General features: G+C 44.0%; 1 protein-coding gene across 2 annotated transcripts in view; it reads right to left on the reverse strand.

The window, feature by feature from the left end:
- The window catches only part of TAMM41 (TAM41 mitochondrial translocator assembly and maintenance homolog), a 127,536-nt gene that overhangs the window by 14,313 nt on the left and 87,914 nt on the right, over positions 1–25,309 (reverse strand). For both annotated transcript variants that reach the window (XM_029600781.1, XM_029600780.1), the window contains exons 6-7: positions 22,959–23,124; positions 19,253–19,315 (exon numbers count right to left, since the gene is read on the reverse strand). In XM_029600781.1, coding sequence (XP_029456641.1) covers positions 19,253–19,315; positions 22,959–23,124 — 229 coding nt within the window. The remainder of the gene's footprint in view (positions 1–19,252; positions 19,316–22,958; positions 23,125–25,309) is intronic.

The raw sequence follows: 25,309 nt of genomic DNA on the forward strand, positions 1-25,309 counted from the left end.
GGGGAGTCTGGTGGGAAGGAGAGAAAGTTCAGATGATAACCTTGAGCAATTATTGCTATGACCCATTGGTCTGAGGTGATTGAGTGCCACTTGCTGTTGAAATGGCACAATCGACCTCCCACTGGTACATGAGGCAGTGGAAGCTGGCTGCTGCTTTCTATGCAGGAGTCAAAAACCGGAAGCAGGGCCTGGCTAAGGAGCTGCTTGCCGCTTTTGTTTTCGTATCTGACGAGACTGGGTCTTTTGAAAGGGTCTTGTAGAATGACTTCTAGCTGGTGGCGGGTAGGATTTTTTTGGACGGAAGAATGACTTCTTAGTGTCCTTTCGGAAAGGCTGTTTTGAGGGGTACTCCGTGGGCATCAGAGAGAGTTGTCTCAGGGTCTCATGATGGTCCTTGAGTTCCACCACGGTCTGTTGAATCTGCTCACCAAACATTATCTCCTACGCAGGGCAGGTCAGATAATCTGTCCTGTACTTCAGGGCAAAGGTCAGAAGATTTGAGCCAGACCCATCTTCGTGCCGAGACAGCAGCTGCAGATACCCTGGTAGCAGTGTCGAAGATTTCGTAAGATGATCGTATCTCATGCTTGCCTGCCTCAAAGCCCTTGTTCACCAGGGTTTGGAGTTGTTCTTGGAATTGTTGAGGCAGGGAGTCTGTCAGGTCTTGTATCTGTTTAAATAAGACCCTATTATATTGGGTCATATAGAGCTGATAAGAAGCAATGCGGGAAATAAGCATTGAGCCCTGGAAGACCTGACGACCAATGGCATCTAGAAATTTCTGCTCTTTTCCTGGGGGAAAAGAAGTGTGAGGTTTTGATTTTCTTGCTCTCTTCTGGGCAGATTCTACTAACATAGATTGGTGATCCAGTTGAGGTTTATGAAAACCTGGAGCTGACTGTACCAAGTATAAGTGGTATCAGCCTTCCTGTTGACTGGAGCAACAGAACCAGGGTGTTCCCAGTTCTTCTTAAGGAGATATAGAAGAACCTGGTGGATAGGGATGGAGGTTATTTCTTTGGGAGCAGCCAAGAATTGCAAGAGCTCCATCATCTGATGCCTGTCATCTTGTTCGGTCTGTAATTGGAAGGGAACCAATTCAGACATCTCCTTCACAAAATTTATAAAGGAAAGGTCCTCTGGAGGAGAACGATTCCTGCTTTCAGTAGGAGAAGGAGGTGAAGGCAAGTCATCGGTGTCTGGTGAAGAATCATCAGTCTAGGTATCGTATGGATCAGCACCTGCCCCTCTAGGAGCCAGAGGGGGACGGGGTGGTGGAATCCCTGAAGGTCCTGGTCTAGGCTCTGAAGGCATTGAAGGAGTAATGGGAGGCACAGATGAAGGCATCGAAGACACCGGTGCAGGCATCGAGGGCATCGATGGATGGATTGGTGGCGCCGACGAGCATATCGGCATCGATGGCTGAGGCAGGACTCCGGATGGAGGGATGCGGAACGGTGTTTCTCCTCCCAATGACAAAGAAAGCGGAGAGGGCACCGGAGCCATCGGTGACCCTGGATCCATTGGTGGAAAAGCGACAATGAGCGCTTCCATCCTCGATAGCAGCGGTGCCAACGCTGCTGGAATCGGGTTGGTGGTCGGTTCCACGATCGGTACCGGTGTCGGTGCCAGAGGAACTTGGAGTTGATGCATCGTCTTGTCGATGGCCTCCTGAACCATCCGGTCCAGTTCTTCTCAGAGACCTGGAGCAAGCAGCCCCGGCTCCGGAACAGAAGAAGGAGGCAGAGGCATAGCCGGAGGGACCACCGTTAAAGGCGGAGTTGTGGCTTCCGATACCCTGTCGGGTGAGGGTTGCCTTGGTGATCCGGTCGCCGAAAAGGTCGGTGCCTTTTCTGGACGGGGTTTCTTTGACGGCGGCTCGGACGATGGTGAGGTCAATGATTTCGCTCCCTCGATGGCCCGAGACTTCCAATGTCGGTGGCGATGTTTCTCTCTACGATCCCCTCGGTCCTGAGAGGGAGTAGAGGTGGTTGAAGGCCGAGAAGTCGTTGATGCTGGACGGTCACTGGCTGGTGGACGATGCTGGTGCGAAGTTGATGGTGCCGGTTCCGACAGCGTCGATGCAATAGACGGCGTCGGGGTTTGAGCACGGAAAAGAAGTTCCATCTTCTCCATCCTGGCCTTGCAACCTTTAGGTGTCATTAAGGCACATTTGGTGCAGGTCAGGACATTGTGCTCTCATCCAAGACACATTACACAGACCTTATGGGGGTCTGTTATAGACATGGTGAGACTACAGTCCGGGCACAGACGGAACCCCGACGCCATGGCCATGAAAAAATTTAGCCGTGGTTCAGCCGACGGCAGTAGGCCACGAGGGGAAAACTCGACAGGAACCGACCGAAAACGGGAAGAAAACTTACCGGAGTACCACGGCTGAAAAAGTTGAAGTTTTAGTAATTCCGTGAGGAAAATTCCTGTCAGGAATATGTGCAGAGCTCCTTAACCCCGTGGCTACTGCTACGCGGAAAAAAGAAGGCAGAAGGGGGAGCCCTGCTGGCTGTAGGGTTAGTGCCATGCTGGGCATGCCCAGTAGGGGCCAGTCAAAGTTCTAGAAACTTTGACAAAAGTGTTCCGTGATTGGGCTCCATCCTGTGATGTCACCCACATGTGAGGACTACCATCCTGCTTGTCCTGTGAGAACCACTGCTGTAGTGATACAAGCACTCCTTAGCCCTTACACGGCTGCCAGCTTGGCTGGCCATGTTATCCCAAGAAGCAACCCTGCCCCCCCAAGCTGGCTATTGCCACCACTCCCCCGGGACAGCCAGTAACAGGCCTGAGGTGAGCAGAGGATACTAGCAGGGGGAAAGGGTCAGGGGGATTTTGGGCAGAGAGGAGCATAAAAGGGGGGCAGACAGGGGATCACTACAATATGTGTTTTTTATCCCCATCATTCTTGCCAAGATGGTTTTCTTTTTTTTTTTTTTTTAAATTGCAAAATATTCTTCCCCTGGCTCCAGTCTGGCTGAACAGCCAGTTGTAAGAGGAAATATTGGGTGCCAGTGGCACCAGGCCGTGGCCAGGGAAACGTGACACACAGTCAAGGCCTGAGGAACGGAGGACATGGTAGTAGTGGAGCAATGCAGAACTATGCTGGCAGCTGTGAGATTGAGCCAGGGATATTGCTGCCAGTGGCCCTAAGTGCCCAGAAAGAAAAAGTCAAAACAGAACCATGGAGTCCCTGCACTGGATGAAGGGAAAGCTGAGGTAGAAGTTGCATCCTGCAGTAAGAAGCGGGGCCTGACCGAGTCAAGAGGGAGACAGGCAAGGCGAGGCCGGAAGATGAGCTGCATGCTTCGAATGCTATTTTTTTTGCAGCTTGAGCACAGTTTCTCCTCTCTTGCTTTTTCTGCAGCTGCACCAGGCGCCTAATGGAAAAAGCAGGAAGCGAATCGTTTCAGGTGGGGAGTGGACCTAGGGAGGGGAGAGCCAGGAACAGGAAAGCGGCTGGCAGAGGACTGCAGTGATAGACTGGCAAGCTGCCTGGATTCTGGTGACAGCATCTCAAGCTGGTGGAGCATGGCGCACACACCTCTTGTAAGCCAGTAGTGCCTGTGCACTACTGTGCACCATGGATGCTATGGCCCTGGCCAGAGATGGCTGATATCCATCACCTGGGTGTGTAGCACAACCCACCAGCACCCTTGCTGGTTGGTCCCCGCTAGAGCTGCTACCTGCTCCTGCCTTGGCCAGCTGCCACCAGTGTTCCATCAGGGAGATGTAGACATGCATAGCATTCTGGCTAGTCCAGATGTTGCTGATGAAATGCACTCTACTTCCCTCTGTCTTGCCAACTGTAGCTGCACGCGGTATGGCGCCAAGTGTAAAGAGTGGGGATAACCTGTCTACTGAATGTAGTCCTAGAGGCTACTTTGTAACTGGGGGTTAACAGGTGTAGCAGATGCTTAAAACTCAGGGTCTCAGTCTGCAGGGCATTAATTTCCCTGATGCACTTTGTCACAACTTGACGCTGTCTGCTTCTTGCCCTTGGATACTGTTATACAACACCACCCTATCTAGTCTATGGTGGCTTACTGCTGTTGATATGTGGCTAGGAACTACTAGATTGCCACCTGAGTGGTAGAAGGTGCCATGGGATCAGCTTGGGGGAAAAAAAAGTCTTCCCCTTTTATACGGTTTTGCTGCTGCTTCTGCTTTGAATGGCAGACAGGGCCACCAAGCTAGTACTGGCACCCTACCCTGAAGTCAATGTTAGCAGATAGAAAACACCATGTGATACTGCCTATTAGCATTTGTAAGATGCCCCAGTACCTTCCCTTGACTGATGGCCTTACAACAAGGAATGCATTCAGCAAAACACAGGTACTCCCTCTCTCTAAAGTGCATCTCCTCTCCCTCTGAGTCCTTGGGGGAGGGGGTGCTGCTGGCACTGTGGTTGAAGGCAGACTGGTAGGTAAAAGGCTAAGGACATCACTCATGCTCTGTAAAGTCATTGCCTGCTCTTCCTGGGGGATACTCTCAGCCCCATTAGTATCCCCTGCCTCCTCCATTCTCCTTATTAAAGGCTAAGATGCTACTGACTACAGGCCCCCAATTCTCTTCAGCTACTAGCTGTTCAATATCCTCTGATTCAGGGAATCCAGGACACAATTTTTCATTAGAATCAGTTTATGCCCATACCACCTCGATTACCTGAGAAGCCGTAATCATGGAGGAACACGATGCTGGTTTTGGGTGCTGGACTTCTGCTGCTCCTGCCCAGCATTGCTCGTCCCAGTCTCTAATGGCTCTATAGCTTTTTGCCCCTGCTCCAAAGCAAGAGACAGGAGCAGGTGGCAGACGCACATGCTCTTCCAATTTTAGCATCTTATGGCTTAAGCCTGCCATTTCTGCTAAAAAAAATGTTCTTTGTAGCTTAGGGACAGGGCTCCCCTTTTTCTCTCATTTCTACTACTGCTTGTGCTGTCTCTATAAGAACACCAAATCCTCTGCCTTTGCCATTCCCTCTCACCTTTCCTCGCAGTGGCATGATGAAATTGGAACTAGTGGCTACCGAGGTTTTTGTTGTCACAATATAATTTAATGTATGATGGTGTGTTCATTGTATGGTGGTGTGTTCATTGTTTATCAGTACCACTGAAATACTGTCACAGAGAAAGCCAAGTCAGCAGCCTACATTACACTGCTATCAAGCAGAGTTCTAAAGCTTGGCAGTGACACATACTGTCGGCTGGCTAGCTATGCCTGTAACGTTCAACAGTAATAGTACACCCAGTAAATCTCAGTGTGTGCGCAAAAATGAGACACACACAGTGTATGTTTGCCGACTCCTTTTGTGCACACACAAAATCTGAGACAGAGAATAGAAAAGCCTCAGACTGCTCTCACAGTAGCTAACAGTAGTTACCAGCTGCAGATTACAAGACTGCACTATATAGTGTGACAAAGAGAGATACTTTCACTGACTACCCCAGTGAACAAATAGAACTGCAGTGCCTTGATCTGTGTATCTCTCACACAGTCAAAGGAACAGTGACCAAAAAAAAAACCAAAAACCTGACAAAATTATTTTTCCTTTTTAAAATCTTTTTCAATAGTGTACATTAGGTTTTCCTTAGTTCTGACAGCGCTTCAGAAACTTTTCTTTCTCCAATATAGCGGAAATTATCTTAAGATGGTATCCGCACATGCTCAAAGTTTCTTTAACTGGATTGTACAAATTAAAAAAAAAAGAGGAAATCAGTTAATCCATGTAGGTGGAAGCTAGGACAAGATGCCTTTTTTTTTTTTTTTTTTTTTTTTTAAACCTTCATCTTGATTGGTCTTGATTCCCAGTTTCTTCCCTGCATCCCTGCCCCAGTTCTGGTTATATGATGTCACTGTGATATCACTGGTTGGTTACTAAGTTAACTTGATCAGGAAAAAAGCAGAACTACCAGCTGCATGTTTTACTCTGCCCATAGACTATGGGCTGAATTTTACAAAAGTGTTGCTCATGTTAAAAGGCTTATGTACACAAGTATGTGGGCCGTGCGTGAACAACGCAGATTTTAAAAGCTGCTAATTATGTGCATATATGCGTGTGCACAAGCTTAAAAAAAAGTAGGGCAGAAAAGGAGCATGGCATGGGCAGGGCATAGGTGTTCTGGGGTGGGGCCAATAATGACCCGCATAAATCCTTATTTTAAAACTGGAGGCCGCAGTGCGTGACTGTTTGTTAGCCACATGTATTTACTGCTGCTGCCGCTAAGGAGCAAATCTGCAAAAAGTGTGTTTTAGGTCCAACACACCAGGGTGACAGGTCAGTGTCCATCTGGGAGGAGTGCAGAATGAAGAGCCAGAGGGGTCTGGATGACCTCGAGATTGACTGGGCAAAATGGACTAACTGGAAAAATTGGGAGTGTCCTCTGCGTGAGCATGTTTTAAAACCTGCTCACCTACACAAGTCCTAAGAAAGAAACACAAAGTGCATTTGCTCGAATAACCACTTAAAATCAGGAGCATACTTACACCTAATAGGAGTATTTAAAATCACACATGTGCAAGGGTGCATATGATTTAAAATTCCAGCATATGGGTGCCCGCGTGCTCATTTTAAAATTAGCCTAATATAAAAAATTTTCATTTACATTTGTTTTTCTATTTTCATAGGTGCCCTCCATTTGTTTCAGGGAACCAAGAATAAAACAAAAATGGCCATATTTGTCCCATTTTACCAATTTCTTTCAAATGAATACACATCCCTACTGCCTTGTGGTTAATCAATATTCACAACTGCATTCTACAACAAAGAGGGAAACCAGACATCATGAAATATTCACACATTTCCTCCTTTTGTTGTTGGTGTATCTTATTACAGGAACAAAATTAAGGTTATAATCAAATATGCTCAAATCAATACTTTTTCCCCCCCACTGCTTTGTGTGTGTTTTCTCATGAACTGTGTGATTTAGTGTAATTTATTGTTAACAATGCAAAAACCACAGCAATGGGACTATGAGATGAGGCAGAGGCACAGCTTCAGTCTCCTGGATCTTGCACATGACATGTCCATGTACTAGTTCTGGCAAAGAGTGCAAGACCTCAACAAATAATTCCAAGGGACCATCAAAAATGACTAAATATTGAAAGGCAATATCTTTTCTTAAAAATAAAAGGACTACTGGTTAAACTCAGTTTTCTTTAAATATATAAATTCTCTGAAAGAAGAGATCTGGTGGAAAATTCCTATTTCAAGATGTGCTTCTTTGAAAGAATGCTTTTAGATTTAAAACAATGTGCCTTTCATGCATGAACAGCCATCACAAATTTACCTTATTTCAAAAATCAGGAATGAAATTTAAAAAAAAAAGAACTAATTCTGAATTTGTCTTGTGTGTTAACAGACTTAATTCTTTGGGTTAACACTTTTGCCTTAAAATGATAGTGGGCTGGCAAGGTGGCTCAGTGAGTGTGCACCACTATGTGTACTCCTGGGGGAATTCTGCACACAACAACTTAAAATTCTGCAAACATTATATTGGTCAAAATAGACTGTCATGTAACTTGTGGTAAGTAATTACATTTTAAATTAATACAGAAAAAAAGTTATTACTTAAAGATGCAGAATTTTAAATATTTCGAGCAGAATTTCCCTAGAAATTTACTGTAAGAGTGTCCTTTCCATTCGCTCTCCCTACTCCCCTGGCCACTTTGCCCTCTGAGGCCCCAACTCCTCAACCTGCCATTATCTCTCCCCTCCACCTCTAGGCTCAACCCCTTCCACGCTATCGCCACTCCCAGGAGTTTGACCCCATTCTCAGTACTGTCCTCTCTCACAGGCTCCCCTCTGTCCCTCCCTCTCTCACACACACATGCTCCAACCCTCTCTCTAGTACAAATACACACCCCCTCTCTACAAGCTCCCTCACTCTCACGCACACACACATCCCCTCATACAGGGTCTCTTCTCTTGCATTCAATCCCACACAAGCTCCCTCACTCTCTCACACATGCTACCTATGTCTGTCTCACACACCCCCTTCACACAGGCTCTCTCTCACACATACACAATCCCTTCACACAGGCTACCATTCTCACATGCACACCAACTCCCAATCTCTCACACGCATACACACTCCTTCACAATCTCCTCATATACGCTCCCTCTCTCTGGCACCCACCCACTCTCTCTTACACCCCTCCTCTCACCCCTCCTCCTCCCCCCCCCACACACCTCTCTACATACATTCACTCTCACCAGGGCCTTCATCTTCGCTGCAAGAGGAGTGCGTCCTGCGACACGCAGGAGCCTTCATCTTTGCCGTGAACAGTGCGCGCTCCGTTCGTGGCATGCCAGAGCCTAAATCTTCACCGCGAACAGCGCACCAGGGTCTTCATTTTCACCATGAACGGCACGCGCTCCGTTCGTGGCACACCGTGGACGCCTCTGCCATTTTCTGCACAGAACTTGGCAATGCTGCGTAGCGCAGAATTCCCCCAGGACTATATGTGGAACGTCCCTGGTTCAATTCCTGAGTCAGGTCGCCACACCCCAGGTCGTTGAGGCAGCAGTTATAGCCCCTAATGGGGGAGGAGGTCATGTCATTGTTAAGGGCAACACCTAGTAGGCAGATTTAGAGCCCATGATACAGGGTTCTGGAAGGAGCCTCGATGCACGGCTCCCAGCCTCAGGACTGTTGCTGTAATGATCAGACAAGGAACAGTGGGAAGGTGGAACTATTAAAATAGGGGGAAAATCCCCATTAATGTGAATGAAAGCTAATGGTACCAGAATCCCAACACAAGTTCTGACCAAGCTAGAAGATAAAGTTGAAAGGAGGAACTACCAAGCAAAAAAAAAAAACAAAACAAACCCCCCCCCCCCCAATAACGATTTTGCTTTAAATAATGGAATTAGTAGTTAACACTGCAATATTATTAAACTTCATAATGTAAATACAAGATCCTGAGTTCACTATCCCAGGGCAGTGGGTAAGCTGAAATACATTAGGGACTGGACTAACACTTACCAGTAACACTTGCAACACACAGCCATGGAGAAGGACCATAACACAATTCTTCGGTAGCCAAGGGTGGGAAGCTGAATTCATCTCTCAGGGCTAAGGAAAACAAAATTATCAGGTAAGTGGTAATTTTTCGTTTCCTTGTGCCCAGACAGATAAATTTAGAACCAGTGGGATGTATCCAAGCTACTCCCGAAAAGGGTGGCAGGCTGCCCATGGTCCTGTCAAAACTGCATGTGCAAAGGCTGTGTCCTCCCGGGCCTGCACATCCAGAAGATAATCCCTGGATAAAAAGTGTGCAAGGAAGACCACATTGCAGCTCGCCAAGTGTCGACATGCGATAGCAATCTAAACTCTGCCCATAACACTGCCTGAGCCTTAGTGGAATGAGCCCTCACTTGGCTAGGTAATGGCTTTTCAACATCCACATATGCAGTCGTGACTACCTCCTTAATCCAGCGAGCTATTGTAGCCCACAATGCCGGCTTGCCCTGCTTACCATCACTATTGAGGACAAACAGGCGATCAGTCTTCCAGAAAGACTCAGTAACCTCCAAATACCTGACAATATGTCTCTTAACATCCAAGGGCCACAACAGGCAATTTTCCTCCGCATCTCTTTCCCTATCAAGAGCTAGCAGGGAAATGGACTGATTCAAGTGAAATACCTTGAATCATTTTGGCAAAAAAGGAAGAAACAGTATGCAGCTCTATCGTCCCAGGAGTCACTCGAAGGAATGGTTCCCAGCAAGACAAGGCTTGCAGCTTGGAAATTCTACATGCAGAATAAATCAACACAAGAAACATTGTTTTCAATGTCAGCAACCACAAGGAAAGGTTATGCATCAGCCTAAATGTAGGTCCTGCTAAGAAATCCAACACCAAATTAAGACTCCACAAGGGCACAGTTAATTGCAAGAAAGAATGAAGATGTTTCACTCCTTTCAAAAAATGTGACATCTGGATGAGCTGACAAGGGGCCATCATTCACCTGACCCCAGAAAACAGGCAAGAGCCACAACTTGCAACTTTAAAGGAATTAAGGGCCAACCCTTCATTCAATCCATCCTGCAAGAATTCCAAAATGAGCGGGATCTTAACCGAACGAGGAAGAACATCCCGATCTTCACACCAGGCCTCAAACACTTGCCAAACCCGCACATAGGCTAAGGAAGTGGAGAATTTTCTCGTTCCTTAGCAAGGTGGAAAATACTGCAGAAGAGTATCCATGCTTCAGCAAGCAAGCCTTCTCAAGGGCCTTACTGTAAGACAAAATCGATTCGGATCTTTGTGAAGAACAGGTCCCTGCCGCAATAGATTCCTGTGTATTGGCAATTGGAGGGGGAAGGCCACCAGGAGCTGCCGCAGACCCACATACCATGGTCTCCAGGGCCAATCTGGTACCACCAGAAGCACCATACCCTGCAATGCTCGACCCTCCGAATCATTCTGCCCAGCATTGGCCATGAAGGAAAGGCATACAACTTGTCTTCTGTCTATTCCTGCATGAAAGCATCGATGCCCAATGACTTCGGATCTCTCCTTTGACTGAAGAATCGAGGAACCTTTGTATCGTGAGAAGTCGCCCATAGGTCTAGAAACGTAAGGCCCCAGCAATATACTATCAGCTGAAATGCCTCGTCTGCCAATACCCATTCTTCTCGATCCAGACTCTCCCTGCTGAGAAAGTCTGCTCACACATTGTCTTTTCCTGCTATGTGTGAGGTTGAGATCATCTGAAGATGCACTTCCGCCAATTCCATAAGTTGATCTATTTCCTGTGACCCTTGCTGGCTCTTGGCTCCTCCCTGCTGATTGATGTAAACCACTGTCGTCGCATTGTCTGACATTATCAGGACTGCTCGACCCTGCAATCTGCCTCCAAACTGCAAACATGCCAACTGGACCACCCTGGCCTCCAGTCAACTGATGTTCCAAAGAGAGTCTTCTGCACTCCAGCACCCTTGTGCTGTCAGTTCCTGACAATGAGCTCCTCAATCGTGGAGACTCGCATCTGTCGAGAGTACTTACCAATCTGGTGATGTTAAGGAAACTCCCTTCTTTTGATGATCCACTTGTAGCCACCACTGCATTAGGAGGAAACTTCCATTGGCAGGAAGAGCCGAATTGAGACTGTGGATTCCACGGAGACAGCAGGGAACAGCAGAGTCGACGCACATGCACCCTTGCCCTTGGTACCACTTCCAGGGTTGCTGTCATTAAACCAAGCACTTGAAGATAGGACCACATGGTCGGGCGAAAAGTGTTCATCAGCAGATGCAACCATGCCAGCAACTTCTGAATATGAACTTCTGGCAGGAAATCCTTGCCCTGTTTCATATCAAATTGAAACCAGAGATACTCCAGCGACTAAACAGGCTTAAGACTGCTCTTGGCTAGATTCACCACCCAGTCGACTTCTGCAACAAGGAGATCAACTTGCGGGTCACCAGACGGCTCTCTTCCAGAGACTTGGCCCGAATCAGCCAATCATCCAGATATAGGTGTACAAGGATCCCATACTTTCTCAACTCTTCCGCAAATACCACCATTACCTTGGAAAAGGTTTTGGGAGCAGTGGCCAAACCAAAAAGCAGCACCCGAAACTGATAATGGGGTCAGAAAACCGTGAATCGCAGAAAAATTTAGTGCAGTAGTCTGATGGGAATATGTAGATGCGCCTCGGACAGGTCCACAGAGGTCAGAAATTCCATCGATTGCATGGCCATTATCACTGAGAGCAATGTTTCCATGTGAAAATGAGTCACCTGCAAATGATAGTTGACCCCTTTGAGGTCTAACCCAGACACCACTATAACCTGGACGTCCCAACAGATGCCCGCCTAAGCATCCAAAAACTGGGGGACCAATCTGGATGTACAGACTCACTGACCGAACAGACGATCCTGAAGAGGGCAGCCTAACTCGCAAGCAAAAGCACACGAAAACACTGCCTTGGCTACCATGCGGCATACAGAGAAAAAGCCTCAGAACGGGGCCTAGCCGATAGAGGCTGCTCAACCCAGCAGACTGTCTATGTCCCTTAACCTCCCTCTGGTCGGAACGAAATTCGGAACAGCGCCAAGCATGGAGACAAGGGAAGGAGAGAGCCCTGCACAAAACCCTCATCATCTGTCTCTGTATGTATGTATTTACTTATTTATTTGTAAACCTTACCTGAGCTTAGTCCTTCCCGACTTGAGTACAGAGACAGTCTCCGGCTGCAGGGGAAGAGGGCATATACCGTCACCGCCATGCTTGGCAACCTGCACCCGCTGCATTTCAGCTCTTCAAACAGCTAAGTCCAGGCTGGCCGAAAAACCAGGTACTGGACCAAAGCACTCATCTGAGGGACCACGGACATCACCTCAGGAATTTTCAACTGGGGGGAGGGACCATTTGGTATCACCGCTGGAAAGCGGGGTAAATTAATTTTCCTTTTATTTCTCCTTCTAAAATCTCAAGCAATCCCCAGTAGGGAGATGTATGTCCACCATCTATGGAGACAGAATACTGGCAGGCTCATGTCACTGCAGGAGTATATATACTGTGATGTCAGCTTTTCTCCATCTGCTGATAGAGGTGCATCACTCACTGGTTCTGAATTAGTCTGTCTGGGCACTAGGAAAGGTCCCAGTTATCTAGGTTCCAGAAGGAGCCACAGTTTATGATCCCGACCAAGGGCTGTCTCTATGATAGCTATGTTCACCTGGGGGGGCAAGGGGTATATAAAATGGGGGAAAACCTCCTCCCCACTAGTAGTTGTGAATGAAGGTTCATGGCACCATAGCCCAACAGACAGGCTGAAGTTGAACTGGAAGTTATAAAGAGGAGGAGGAAAATGCCAAGCCAAAGAAGAAACCAGCCAGTTTATACTTTCAGAAATTTAGATAGTCTTCAGGTAGACAGCCTGAGTACAACTGTTGTCCCAGTAAAATCATGGCTATGTTTGAAAACAGTTAATTTTAGGTTCTTCATGACTAAGATATTTGTTTACTCATTAAATGTCTTACCAACGGCTATCAAAGCAGAATAGAGAAATTACTTACCCGATAATTTTGTTTTCCCTAGTGTAGACAGATGGACTCAGGACCAGTGGGTTTATGCTCTCCTGTCAGCAGATGAAGAAAGTGGATGTCACAATATATATAGCCCTGTAATGAACCCTGTCTGCCAGTATTCTCTTCAAAAGCAACTGTGGACAGACTAGCAAAAAAGTTAAGAACATAAGAAAATGCCATACTGGGTCAGACCAAGGGTCCATCAAGCCCAGCATCCTGTTTCCAACAGTGGCCAATCCAGGCCATAAGAACCTGGCAAGTACTCAAAAACTAAGTCTATTCCATGTTACCATTGCTAATGGCAGTGGCTATTCTCTAAGTCAGAGCTTTCCAAAGTGTGTGTCGCGACACTTTACTGTGTCGCCTGAGGTGTGCCGGTGTGTCACGTGACACACCGGCAAGTGCAGGGGCCGGGAACCCATGGCTCCGAGCCAGATATGGCTCTTTTTAGGGCTGCATCTGGCTCGCAGACAAGTATCGCCACACTTTCCCGCTGACCCAGCTGCTCCCCGGTCCTCCTCTGCCCGGGCGGAACGCGGCAGGTCAGCTGGAGTCAGCGGCACCGGCGTGCTCTCTTCTTCCCGCTCCCCCCCCCCCCCCCCGCGGCCCGGAAGAGGAAGTGGAGAGTATCGGGTGAGTGCGCGGCAAGAAGAGGCCACGCTAGTGCGCTCGGCATCGGCCCGAAGAAAAGAAGACTGCAGCGTGCGCGGCTCGGAGGAAAATGAAGAGCTTCAACCGCGGCCGATGGGACTCCACCTCCGCGAGGGCTGAAAATGAAGGAGATTAGCGTTGGGAGGAGGCTGCTGCTGCCGCGAGTTCCCGGGGTGGGGGAGAGCATGCTCATTCACTCTCTCTCTCCCCCACCCTGGGAACTCGCGGCAGCAGCAGCCTCCTCCCAACGCTAATCTCCTTCATTTTCAGCCGAGGCGGAGTCCCATCGGCCGCGGTTGAACCTCTTCATTTTCCTCCGAGCCGCGCTGCAGTCTTCTTTTCTTCGGGCCGATGCCGAGCGCACTAGCGTGACCTCTTCTTGCCGCGCACTCACCCGATACTCTCCACTTCCTCTTCCGGGCCGCGGGGCCCTGTGTGTGTGTATGAGAGAGTGAGAGATTGCATGTATGTGAATGATTGAGAGCCTGTACATGTGAAAGAGAGTATGTCTGTGATTGAGAGCCTGCCTGTGAGAGAGAGAGAGAATGAATGTAAGTTTACCATTGGGAACCTGTATGTGTAAGTTTGTGATTGAAAACCTGTTTGTGTGAAAGAGTATGTGTGTATGATTGAAATCCTTTGTGTGTGAGAGAAATCATGTGTATTTATTTATTTATTTATTTTAAGTTTTTCTATACCGGCATTCGCAATAGATATCGCATCATGTCGGTTTACAATTAACAAGTAGATAGGTAACAAAAAAAGGTAAGAAACATTTGCACTAATTTCTGTATATAGTTTTAATGTAAATAGTTTTGATGTAAGGGCTCCCCCCTAATTTCAATTATATGTTTCCTAGTTCAGTATATTATCTGTTTTATGTAAGGGCCCCGCCCAATGGTTTTGTGTTCACTGTAAACCGATGCGATGTGCGAACAGTCATCGGTATAAAAGAAACGTTAAATAAATAAATAAATAAATTTATCTTAATAATAATAATAATCGTTGTAGTAATAATAATAATAAAACATTAAACAAGAGAAGGTTAAGGTATGCAGTTACAATAAAACAAGGGAGTGATACAACTTGGAGCATAGAAAAGAAGCTGGGGATTAAATAGAGAGAACGTAAATGCCAGTCAATGTATGTAAATGCCAGTCAATGTATGTATGATTAAGAGCCTGTGTTTAAATGAGAGAGAGAGACCATGTGTGTCTGTGTGTGATTGAGAGATGGTTTAGGTGATGGAGCATATGAGTATGTGATTGAGAGCCTGTGTTTAAATGAGAGAGAGAGACCATGTGTGTCTGTGTGTGATTGAGAGCTGGTTCAGGTGATGGAGCATGTGAGTATGTCATTGAGAGCCTGTGTGTAACTGAGAGAAAGAGAGGACATGTTTGTAAGCATGTGAATGAGAGTCTGTGTGTGAGAGAAAAAGACAGCATGTATGTGTGTGATTGAAAGCCTGTGTGTGTGTAAGCGTGAAAAGATAGACAGCATGTGTGTAAATGTGTAATTAAGAGCCTATATAAGTGAGAGAGAAAAAACATGTGTATATGTGAGTACTGAGAGCATGTGTGTATAGGTGTGTCATTGAGAGCCAGTGTGAGAGAGAGCGCTGGTATGTGACTGAGAGGAGAAAGTTCCAAGCAAACCACCCCTCCTCCTGCTAATTCAGAACAATCTCAGGAGACCTGGATATCAAACGTTCCCAGGTATGCAGAGCAAAAAAATGTTTGTATCCTTATTATTTTTCATTACTGGGTCTTTGTGTCTGCTATTTTGAAATATTTTGTTGGTATCTGGAAATGTTTTATATGAGTTTTTAATTATTGGATATTCCACTCATCAGCTGTTTCGAAATATGTTCTTTTTGTTAGTACAGTTTTACTGCTGATGATTTTATATTTCTTGATTTGTTTTATAAGGATGGGTGATGTTTCTTTTTTCCTTTGTTACACTGCATACAACCTCTGGTTTGCTAGTAGACTGAATTACTGTGTCCCGAAATTATGTTTGTCTAAAAAGTATGTCACCAACATGAAAAGTTTGGAAAGCTCTGTTCTAAGTGAACTTAATAGCAGGTAATGGACTTCTCCTCCAAGAACTTATCCAATCCTTTTTTAAACACAGTTATACTAACTGCACTAACCACATCCTCTGGCAACAAATTCCAGAGTTTAATTGTGCGTTGAGTAAAAAAGAACTTTCTCCGATTAGTTTTAAATGTGCCCCATGCTAATTTCATGGAGTGCCCCCTAGTCTTTCTACTATCCGAAAGAGTAAATAACCGATTCACATCTACCCGTTCTAGGCCTCTCATGATTTTAAATATCTCTATCATATCCCCCCTCAGCTGTCTCTTCTCCAAGCTGAAAAGTCCTAACCTCTTTAGTCTTTCCTCATAGGGGAGCTGTTCCATTCCCCTTATCATTTTGGTAGCCCTTCTCTATACCTTCTCCATCGCAATTATATCTTTTTTGAGATGCGGCGACCAGAATTGTACACAGTATTCAAGGTGCAGTCTCACCATGGAGCAATACAGAGGCATTATGATATTTTCCGTTTTATTCACCATTCCCTTTCTAATAATTCCCAACAATCTGTTTGCTTTTTTGACTGCCGCAGCACTGAACCGATGATTTCAATGTGTTATCCACTATGACGCCTAGATCTCTTTCTTGGGTTGTAGCACCTAATATGGAACCCAACATTGTGTAATTATAGCATGGGTTATTTTTCCCTATATGCATCACCTTGCACTTATCCACATTAAATTTCATCTGTCATTTGGATGCCCAATTTTCTAGTCTCACAAGGTCTTCCTGCAATTTATCACAATCTGCTTGTGATTTAACTACTCTGAACACTTTTGTGTCATCTGCAAATTTGATTACCTCACTTTCCAGATCATTTATAAATATATTGAAAAGTAAGGGTCCCAATACAGATCCCTGAGGCACTCCACTGTCCACTCCCCTCCACTGAGAAAATTGTCCATTTAATCCTACTCTCCGTTTCCTGTCTTTTAGCCAGTTTGCAATCCACGAAAGGACATCGCCACCTATCCCATGACTTTTTACTTTTCCTAGAAGCCTCTCATGAGGAACTTTGTCAAAAGCCTTCTGAAAATCCAAATATAGTACATCTACCGGTTCACCTTTATCCACATGTTTATTAACTCCTTCAAAAAAGTGAAGCAGATTTGTGAGGCAAGACTTGCCTTGGGTAAAGCCATGCTGACTTTGTTCCATTAAACCATGTCTTTCTATATGTTCTGTGATTTTGATGTTTAGAACACTTTCCACTAAAACATGAATAAAAACAGGTAACCAGAACTGTACTCTACCAAGAAGAAACACTGACTTATGTAAAATGCTAGGTACCCTGAGGTATGGACTGGATGAACACTTACCAGTAATCCCTGGGACCCCAGAGCCCACAAGATGACTATTGACACACTCATGCAGCAGCAGAGGTCAGGAAGCTGAGGCCATCTGTTTACTCTAAGGAAAATGAAATTATCAGGAAATTAATTTCTCCATTCATATTCACAGCCGTGACTACCGCCTTAATCCAGCAAGCTATGGTAGCCTGCAAAGCCGGAGCTACCTGCTTACTCCCACTATGGAGAGCAAACAGGTGATCTGTCTTTCGAAAAGGTTCAGAAACCTCCAGATACCACTCTAGCACCAAATTAAGACTCCACAAGGGAACCAGTAACCTCAAGGGAAGCCTAAGATGCTTCACTCCCTTCAAAAAATGGATCACAACAGTGTCAGACAATGAACCACCATTCACCTGACCCCTGAAACAGGCAAGAACCGCAACCTGCACCTTCAAGAAATTAAGGGCCAATCCTTTATTCAACCCATCCTATAAAAAGTCCGGTTAAAATCCCAATCATTCAGAACCATGCTCCTCACACCAGGCCTCAAAAACTCTCCAAACCCACACATAAACCAAGGAAGTGGAGAACTTGCAAAAGAGGAGTAAGGTGGCAATCACCGCACAAGAATAACCATGTTTCAACAGGTGAGGCCTCTCAAGAGGCAAACCGTAAGACAGAACTGAGTCGGCTCCTCATGAAGAGCTGGTTCCTGCTGTAACAGATACATGTGCAGCGGAAAGTGAAGGGGCGTCTCCAAGAGGAATCTGTGCAAATCCACAAACCACGGATGCCTGGGAGCTGAGGCGAGCTCCGACGCTTAAGCATAAGACTGGAAGAAGGAGGAGCCACCGGCTGAAGATCCGACTGGACAAGAATGTGTGAAGCGGAGAACTGCACCTGAAGAAAAGCTTGTAAGCTTTGAAAAAATTCCCCCCAAGAAAAAGCAGCCGGATCCAGACCAAACTCAGAAGGAACTGGAGCTGGTTCCACAGAACTGCCATCACCTGCGGAGGAGCCAGACAAGGGAGAACTAAGGTCTGGCATCCCTCCAGTCAAGGCCATGACCAACCCATCATCAGAATGGGAGGAACCAGGCTTAGCAAAATCCAAGGAAGACAACTCTCCCTGAGCATATGAGCAGGTTAGAAGCCAGGTCAAGCTGAGAAGCCCTAATATGACAGGCAACACAAATAGGAAGATGCTTAGGCTTGTTTACCAGCTCCATCACAGTGGTAAACGTGTGTCTGAACAGCTCGAGCTCAAAAAGGCTATGCGCACAAAAAATAAGCACCACAGAAGGAAGCATGGTAAGACACATGCACAACTTGTCCGCCAAGCTAAGCATGTGAAGTTTAAAACTTGTGTGCATAAAAGGCGTGCCCAAAACACAGCGCACGCATGCACGGAGCCGACACACTGTGCACACCGATGGCCTGTAGAGGGCAGCAGAGCACTCACAGGAGTGTGCAAAAAACGTCGCCACGGCCTACCATGCAGCGTGCAAGAAAAAAGCCTAACTGCGGGGTCTAGCCCACAGGAGGCCGCTCAAGCCGCCAGGCTGCCCAGTTCCCCCAATCCCAACGGAAGCGGGAACAAACTTCGGGATGACATGCCGAGCACAGAGACATTCCTGAAACCCCTCTGTCTCTGTTTCAAAGGTTAAACTTCTCTTTTTTTTTTTTTTAAAAGCTTACCTGAGCTCAGCGCTTACAGGCTTAATTGGTCTCCTGCACCTGCTGGCTTTCAGTTGAACTAGCAGCTAAGTCCACAGCGGGAAACCTAGCTACCAGACCAAGGCACACCGCTGACCACGGAAATCACCTCAGGAATTCTCAATTGAGGGAGGGACCTTTTGTATCACTGCAGGACAGCGGTGTTTCTTTCCCTTAATTTAGATTTCAAATGTCTCCTTCCAAAAAACTCAAAGTAATCCCCATAGGGAGATGCATGTCCACCATTTGCTGGAGACTGAGAATATTGGGCAGGCTGGGCTTACTGCAGGACTATCTGTCTACATGCTAGGAAGTCGTTTTTTTTTTGTTTTTTTTTAATGTCAGTGCAGTACATCAATAGAAATCTCACTGGGGAATTATTATTAAAGATCAGTCTTCTCAATCTCTTTACCATATTCCAAAGTGCGAGATGGCAGAGATTCTTACCAGCTGTTAGTATTCCTTTAACACTCTGCGTCACACTGGAAGATTTCACAATTTCACAAATGCCTGAAAGTAGGAAAAGACAGAGAGACAGATATATACAGATGTTATTCATAATGGAGTCATTTTGTTGACCAACTTATATTTGACACCCTAGGTAATGTTTTTTCTAGCTACAAAGGAATCATAAAAATTGATTCAAACCACTGTTAACAATATCTTCAAATACATGAAACTTTTTCCCTGCAAGTGAACAGTTGTATTCCATCGTGTTTGGGAAATGGAGGGGAAAGGGGTTGTGGAAGAAAGGATGATGGAACTTGGCATATTTGTTTCTATTCCTTTCAATGGTTCTCTAACTTCAGGAGCTCGTAACAGAAGAGCTCACACTCTGCCTAGTCATGTGGTCATCAAGCTACTCAACTGATTGGATTTTCAGGGTATCCATAATGGATATTAGCACTATTGAGTGAATTTTCAGAGGGATTTTGTGTGTAAAAATAGCAGGTACATGCGTATATGCTACTTTATAAGCCATGAGAGCACATGCATACCTTGCAGTTCAGCACCTACATTTTACAGGGGGAGGGATGTTCCGGGAACAGAGTTCAGAAGTACGCACGAAAGTTGCTATTTTGTAAGAGGCACATGCGCATACGTTACGAACCGGTCCAAATATTTTTATACCTGCTAATGGACTTGTACAACTGAAATTGGATTTTTGTTTTGTCTACAGGTTTTGGGTGGGAGGTCTTGGTAAACTGGTGGAGGTTCAGGGAGAAGTGGTGAGTTTCGATGAACTGGCGAGTCCAAGTACACATCCAAGAAAGAATTTTCAGAATTGTATATGCATATATTTTATAAAATATCTGTATTATTAATTCAGGGTTATTAGGCAAACATGTTATTTATTTTTATGTGCCTAAAATATACATGCATACATGTATAAAAGAGAAAGTAAACATTTTCTCATACTGGATATATATAGTACATATTTACAACATACATGCATACTTTCAAGGCACAAATAAGAGATATATTATAAACTACGGCACTTACCACATAGTTTATAAATCTCCGCACGTCCACTTACACATGCAAACTGGGCTCCCTATAATTCATAAGACTCAACGTATGCAAACGGATCTCGTGCATGTTCATTGTGAATATCTGAAAACCAGAATGGCTTTAGAAATATTGGCTTAATACTTTCTGGGGATCAAAGAATGATTGGGACCATGTAAAAATTATTTTCTGCATGAGAACAGCAACATTAATGGTGGTGTGCTTGGCACAACATACTGTATATATCTCAAGAGGATCCTGCTTTGGTCATCCATTCATTTTTTTTTTGCCTTTTCCCCTCCATCTTCAATCCTTCCTTCCCAACAGGATGGCTTTATGAGCCCTTGCTAGCCTCAGGATTGGAGGGGTACTTCCTTTTTAGCTGCACCCTCAGCAGTATCACTGAATCCTAGGTGCGTCTTATGGTCAGGTGAGTTTTATTGAGCGAAAAATACGGTATAAAGAACAACGTTGGATTTTTAATTTGTCATCAGAATTTCCATCTGGCATGAATGAAAGCCTCGAATGGATGACGCTGATTTAAAGAGCTTTTTCTGGTCGTTTCATTGGTTCACATAGTGACGTCTGATGTTGATTGGTTGAATGACGAGTCATAGCAGTGCTTAAAAGCTTAGTTTAGTTAAAATGGTGGATCCCTTAAAAACGCTATGGCCACTGAGTAGCAATAGGAGAAAATGTTTTATTGTTGCGAAGACACGTATGTATCAAGTTAAGTATTTTTCATGATATTGGGATTTTTTTGGGCACTTTAATAATATTTGTTTTATTTTGTAGAAGCACGCAAAATGTACAATTATTAAGGCCCCTGAGGAAGGTCCACGAAACACGCGCTATGTAAATATACCAGTGCCTTATGCGGGAAGAAAAGCTTAATGATAAGTGCCTTTTTTCAATTTTTTGATTTCTAGAAGAAAATTTATTTAGAGAGGTGGCATGGAGAAATGTAAGTGTGGAGAACCCAGTGACTATATGTCGGATTAAATATATACTTTCACTTTGGTAACACATACAAGTGTTGTTTTACCTGTATAAGTGATTGTTTTACTAACGCAATCACAAGCGTAATATTATTAGCTCATTTATGAGGGTTACTCCATCATACAAATAATCATTTATTATCTCACGTGTTTTGTTTTTTTTTACTTTTTTGATGGTTTAGTCCTAGGCACTGGTTACAGATGTCATGTCCATCTATCATGGACATTCTTCTACCACATACACAAGTCTTTGAAACATCTAATGGTGAACTTCTTGGTGCTGGACATTCCACACAGAAAACATTTTTTTTAAACACTGAAAAATGCTGTTTGGAGTGCTAATGAGGCAGCAAGGAAATGGAATAATTGAAAACTTTTAAGAGAGTGAAGATACTAAGAAATATCTATCAAGAAAAAAAAAAGGGTACAAGTCCGTGCTGATGCTCAGATGAAAAGACTGAGGAGCTCATGAGGCAACTCCTGCACATAACTTAGTAGAACAAAAGCTCTATGAGGCTAGATAAAAGAGTCCATTTGGCGCTGTCAGATGACATCACCCACATGTTATGGTTTGTTGACGGAGAAACTATTATAATGATGAGCATGACATAAATATGGATTAAAGCTAGCTTGGTGTACTTTCATAATAGAACAAAGCTTTAATAGCAGGATGCAAAATTTGTTTTATTAGATGAAACCAATAAAAAAAAAAAAGTATTTTAGAAATACCAACAATAAAATCCGCTACCTTATCGTTAACCCGCAAACGAGCATTTTCTGTAGCAGGTCCAATAATGTGGAACTCACTTCCAGGACAGATCCGACTGACAGCCAACCGCTCAGAATTTAAGAAATTACTAAAAACTCATCTTTTCTCCAGTGCATATAATCTATATTAAAATCTTCACACAACTTTACAGTATATAACTTCAATTTGTTCAAATCTTGTTTGTACTAAGTATTGTAATTATGTTTTAATATGTGACCAAATTATGTATGTTTGAATATGTGAACCGCCTAGACGGATAGTTTACCTACCCATTGTGCGGTATATAAAACTTTTAAATAAATAAATAAACTTTTAAATAAATAAATAAATAAAACTGGGGTTAATATTTTAAAAATTAACATCCGAGTTTATGATCATGTTGGGACTTCTTCTGGGTACCACTTAAAAATATATTTCTAGAGCCAAGCATATACATCTTAGTTAAAACCCTGATGGACTGACGCTAGTGCTCACAAGTTTCAAACTTGTGCTAATTTAATCCCCTTTTCGAATCTCAGTCATTAAAACATGAAAACTTACATTTCAATCATTGCAAAAAAATGTGCAGTACTTTCTTGAATAGTATTTAAAAGTTACAAACAAGTCTGGTTCACTACTGCCATATTACTATAGATAACAGCTGAAAAACATTCTTGGCAGGAATAGCAATGTTTTGGTCCAGTGAAAAAACTGCTCTAGAATTATCAGTGGAAATAATTTGGTATTTTTAACTGGAAAAATGTTGGTTCAAAACTGGACCAGAACTTGGATACATCTTCCCCTCTTCAGTCTTTTGCCAGTCAATTGAGTCTTCATCTCTTACTTCCATCATTTGCTTTTGCCCCCATTCAAAACAAACTCATAAGTCAAAACCTACCTTGTTGTATCACTAGTCCACAGTCTGGATCCTGAGCAACTAATAATAAAATCTCTTCTACATCCCGGTTCTTCCCTGGAAGGTCAACTAAAGCTGTTATTTGTTGCTGTAGATTCTTTGGCAGAGACATTAGTTGTATCAATTGGCCTTCTGGGCTTTTATCTATCTGTATTAAAAAAAAATTTAAATGAAAAGAATTTTGAGATTAAATACTCAAATCATACAGCGGTGTCCCATAAGATACAAGAGATTTGTATGACCACACAGCAATGTCTACATACAAACATATCTGTGTCAGAAGTGTTCATCTAACTCGGTCACTGAGCGTTTTTTCAGAAAGCATCTGAAACACTAACTTTATATTGATTTGCCTTCATAAGTCTCCTGTCTCCTCCTACCACTCTTCCTTAAATAAAGAGTTAGTATTGCAAAGCAAAAATGTTTCAAGGATGATCTCAAAAGTTCAAATTGCAAAATGGCTTTTATGCAGCTGTGCTGGCAACAAGCTTTAAGATTTGGATAAAAGCTGAAACTATTTTTTATTTCAAAGTTTTTTCAAAATTTTCTAGAGTTCAAGATGGTCATTGACCAAAGATGTCACAACGGTCAAGTTAAACAAACATATTGAGTAATGAGTTGGTAAAAAACACATCCATAATCTTAGTCCTATTATCTAATTAAAGCATGACAGACAACAATGTCTTAAATGACTTGTAAATTACATGCAATTCCACAATCATCTGAAAAAGCAGTTTGTTTCAAATTTTTTATAAAATAATCCATTAAAATGTCTTCAGTCTTTGTAACAAGCCCCATCAGGGAAGTATTAACTTGACAAGTGGAACATACGATCATTGAGAATTAAAAGGCCCAAATCAGTAATAGCTTTCTTTCACTTCACACCTACATCAATACTCTAACTGAAGAAGCATGGAAACGGTCATTCAGACAAGAAAGTTAAAAGATATTTTCCATTTATATTTTCTCCAGACCAGTTCTCAGGAAAGCTCCTTAATGTTTTTCACAGTGAAGGGCTGTATTCGATAACATAGCTCAAAGCACTCACATGTGATTTGCAACATTATTTGTATTAATATTTTCTGGAAAACACTAAATTGTAACATTCTATAACATTCAAATCCAATCATGAATAAAAGATGAAGAAAGAAAAGAAATTCCCCTACCATACATCATGCCACTGTTGTAAAGCAGGAGTGCTCAAACTGGTCCTGAGTCTCCCCAGCCAATCAGGTTTTCAGGATATCCCTAATAAGCATGCAAGAGAAGTATTTGCATACACGGGAGGTAGTGTATGCAAACTTCACGCATATTCATTAGGGATATCCTGAAAACCCAACTGGCTGGGGGGGGAGGGGGGGGGGACTTGTAGGACTGGTTTGAGCACCCCTGTTGTAAAGGGTGCCAGATATTCTCAAAATGATCCTAACATTAATAGCAATGTCAACCTTTCAGTCATAAATATTCCAAAAAGTTTGCTAGCCACTTATTCCATGGGATTTCTTTTAATTTTCCATGTAATTTTTGCAACCGGTAAAATGGTCTTTAGAACAAGTATCTTATTATAATGAAGACCCCCCCCCCCCTCACATTCCCAGTTCCCCAGCACAAATAATAAATGGCACATTTGAACAGAAATTTGGTCAGACCTGGTTGAGTAAAAACTAAATGACCACAATTCCCTAACATATGGACATCCCACCATATGTGGAAAAAGAATACCTCTAAATCCATATCCTCTCCAATAAGCTGAAGAGCCAATTATTCTTAAGGTAGAAAGCCTTTCATTAGTTAGAATTCTATATAAGTGTAAGGACCCAATGGATCTTTACCACAGCAATGTGTCCCAGGTAGAGAGAACAAACATATCGTGGATGGAATGAACCATTTCCATACGCCTCTCCCATGGGAGGTTGCTAGAATGGCTCATTCCAGCAGTATCACACAGTGACCTCTAGAGATTTCCAGAGAGGAGAAGAAAGTAGGAGAATTTGATAAGGAGAGAAAACAGGTTTTCCTCTCTATTGCAGTAGGGATTTCTACATAGTTAGATCTGTGGATGATTTTCCCTGAAAGATCAGACTACTGACCCACATGAAGGGAGTCTGGGATTTGGTTCCAGTGGTTTTCGTTTTTTAAATCACCATTTGGGGTGGAAGGCACATTTCAACTAGAGTCAACCATCCTAAGATGTAGAACTTGTTTAAGGAGAAAAGGTTTCCCAAGTGTTCGGAGATAGCCTTTATCCTTAGGGCATCTTGTCACTTATGGTAAAGAGCTCTGTTTTGTTTGGGGGACTAGAAGAGTTTTTGTGGTTGCTGAGGGTTGCCAAT

The sequence above is a fragment of the Rhinatrema bivittatum genome, chromosome 4 (assembly GCF_901001135.1).
Source record: "Rhinatrema bivittatum chromosome 4, aRhiBiv1.1, whole genome shotgun sequence".
In the NCBI taxonomy this organism is placed as follows: domain Eukaryota; kingdom Metazoa; phylum Chordata; class Amphibia; order Gymnophiona; family Rhinatrematidae; genus Rhinatrema; species Rhinatrema bivittatum.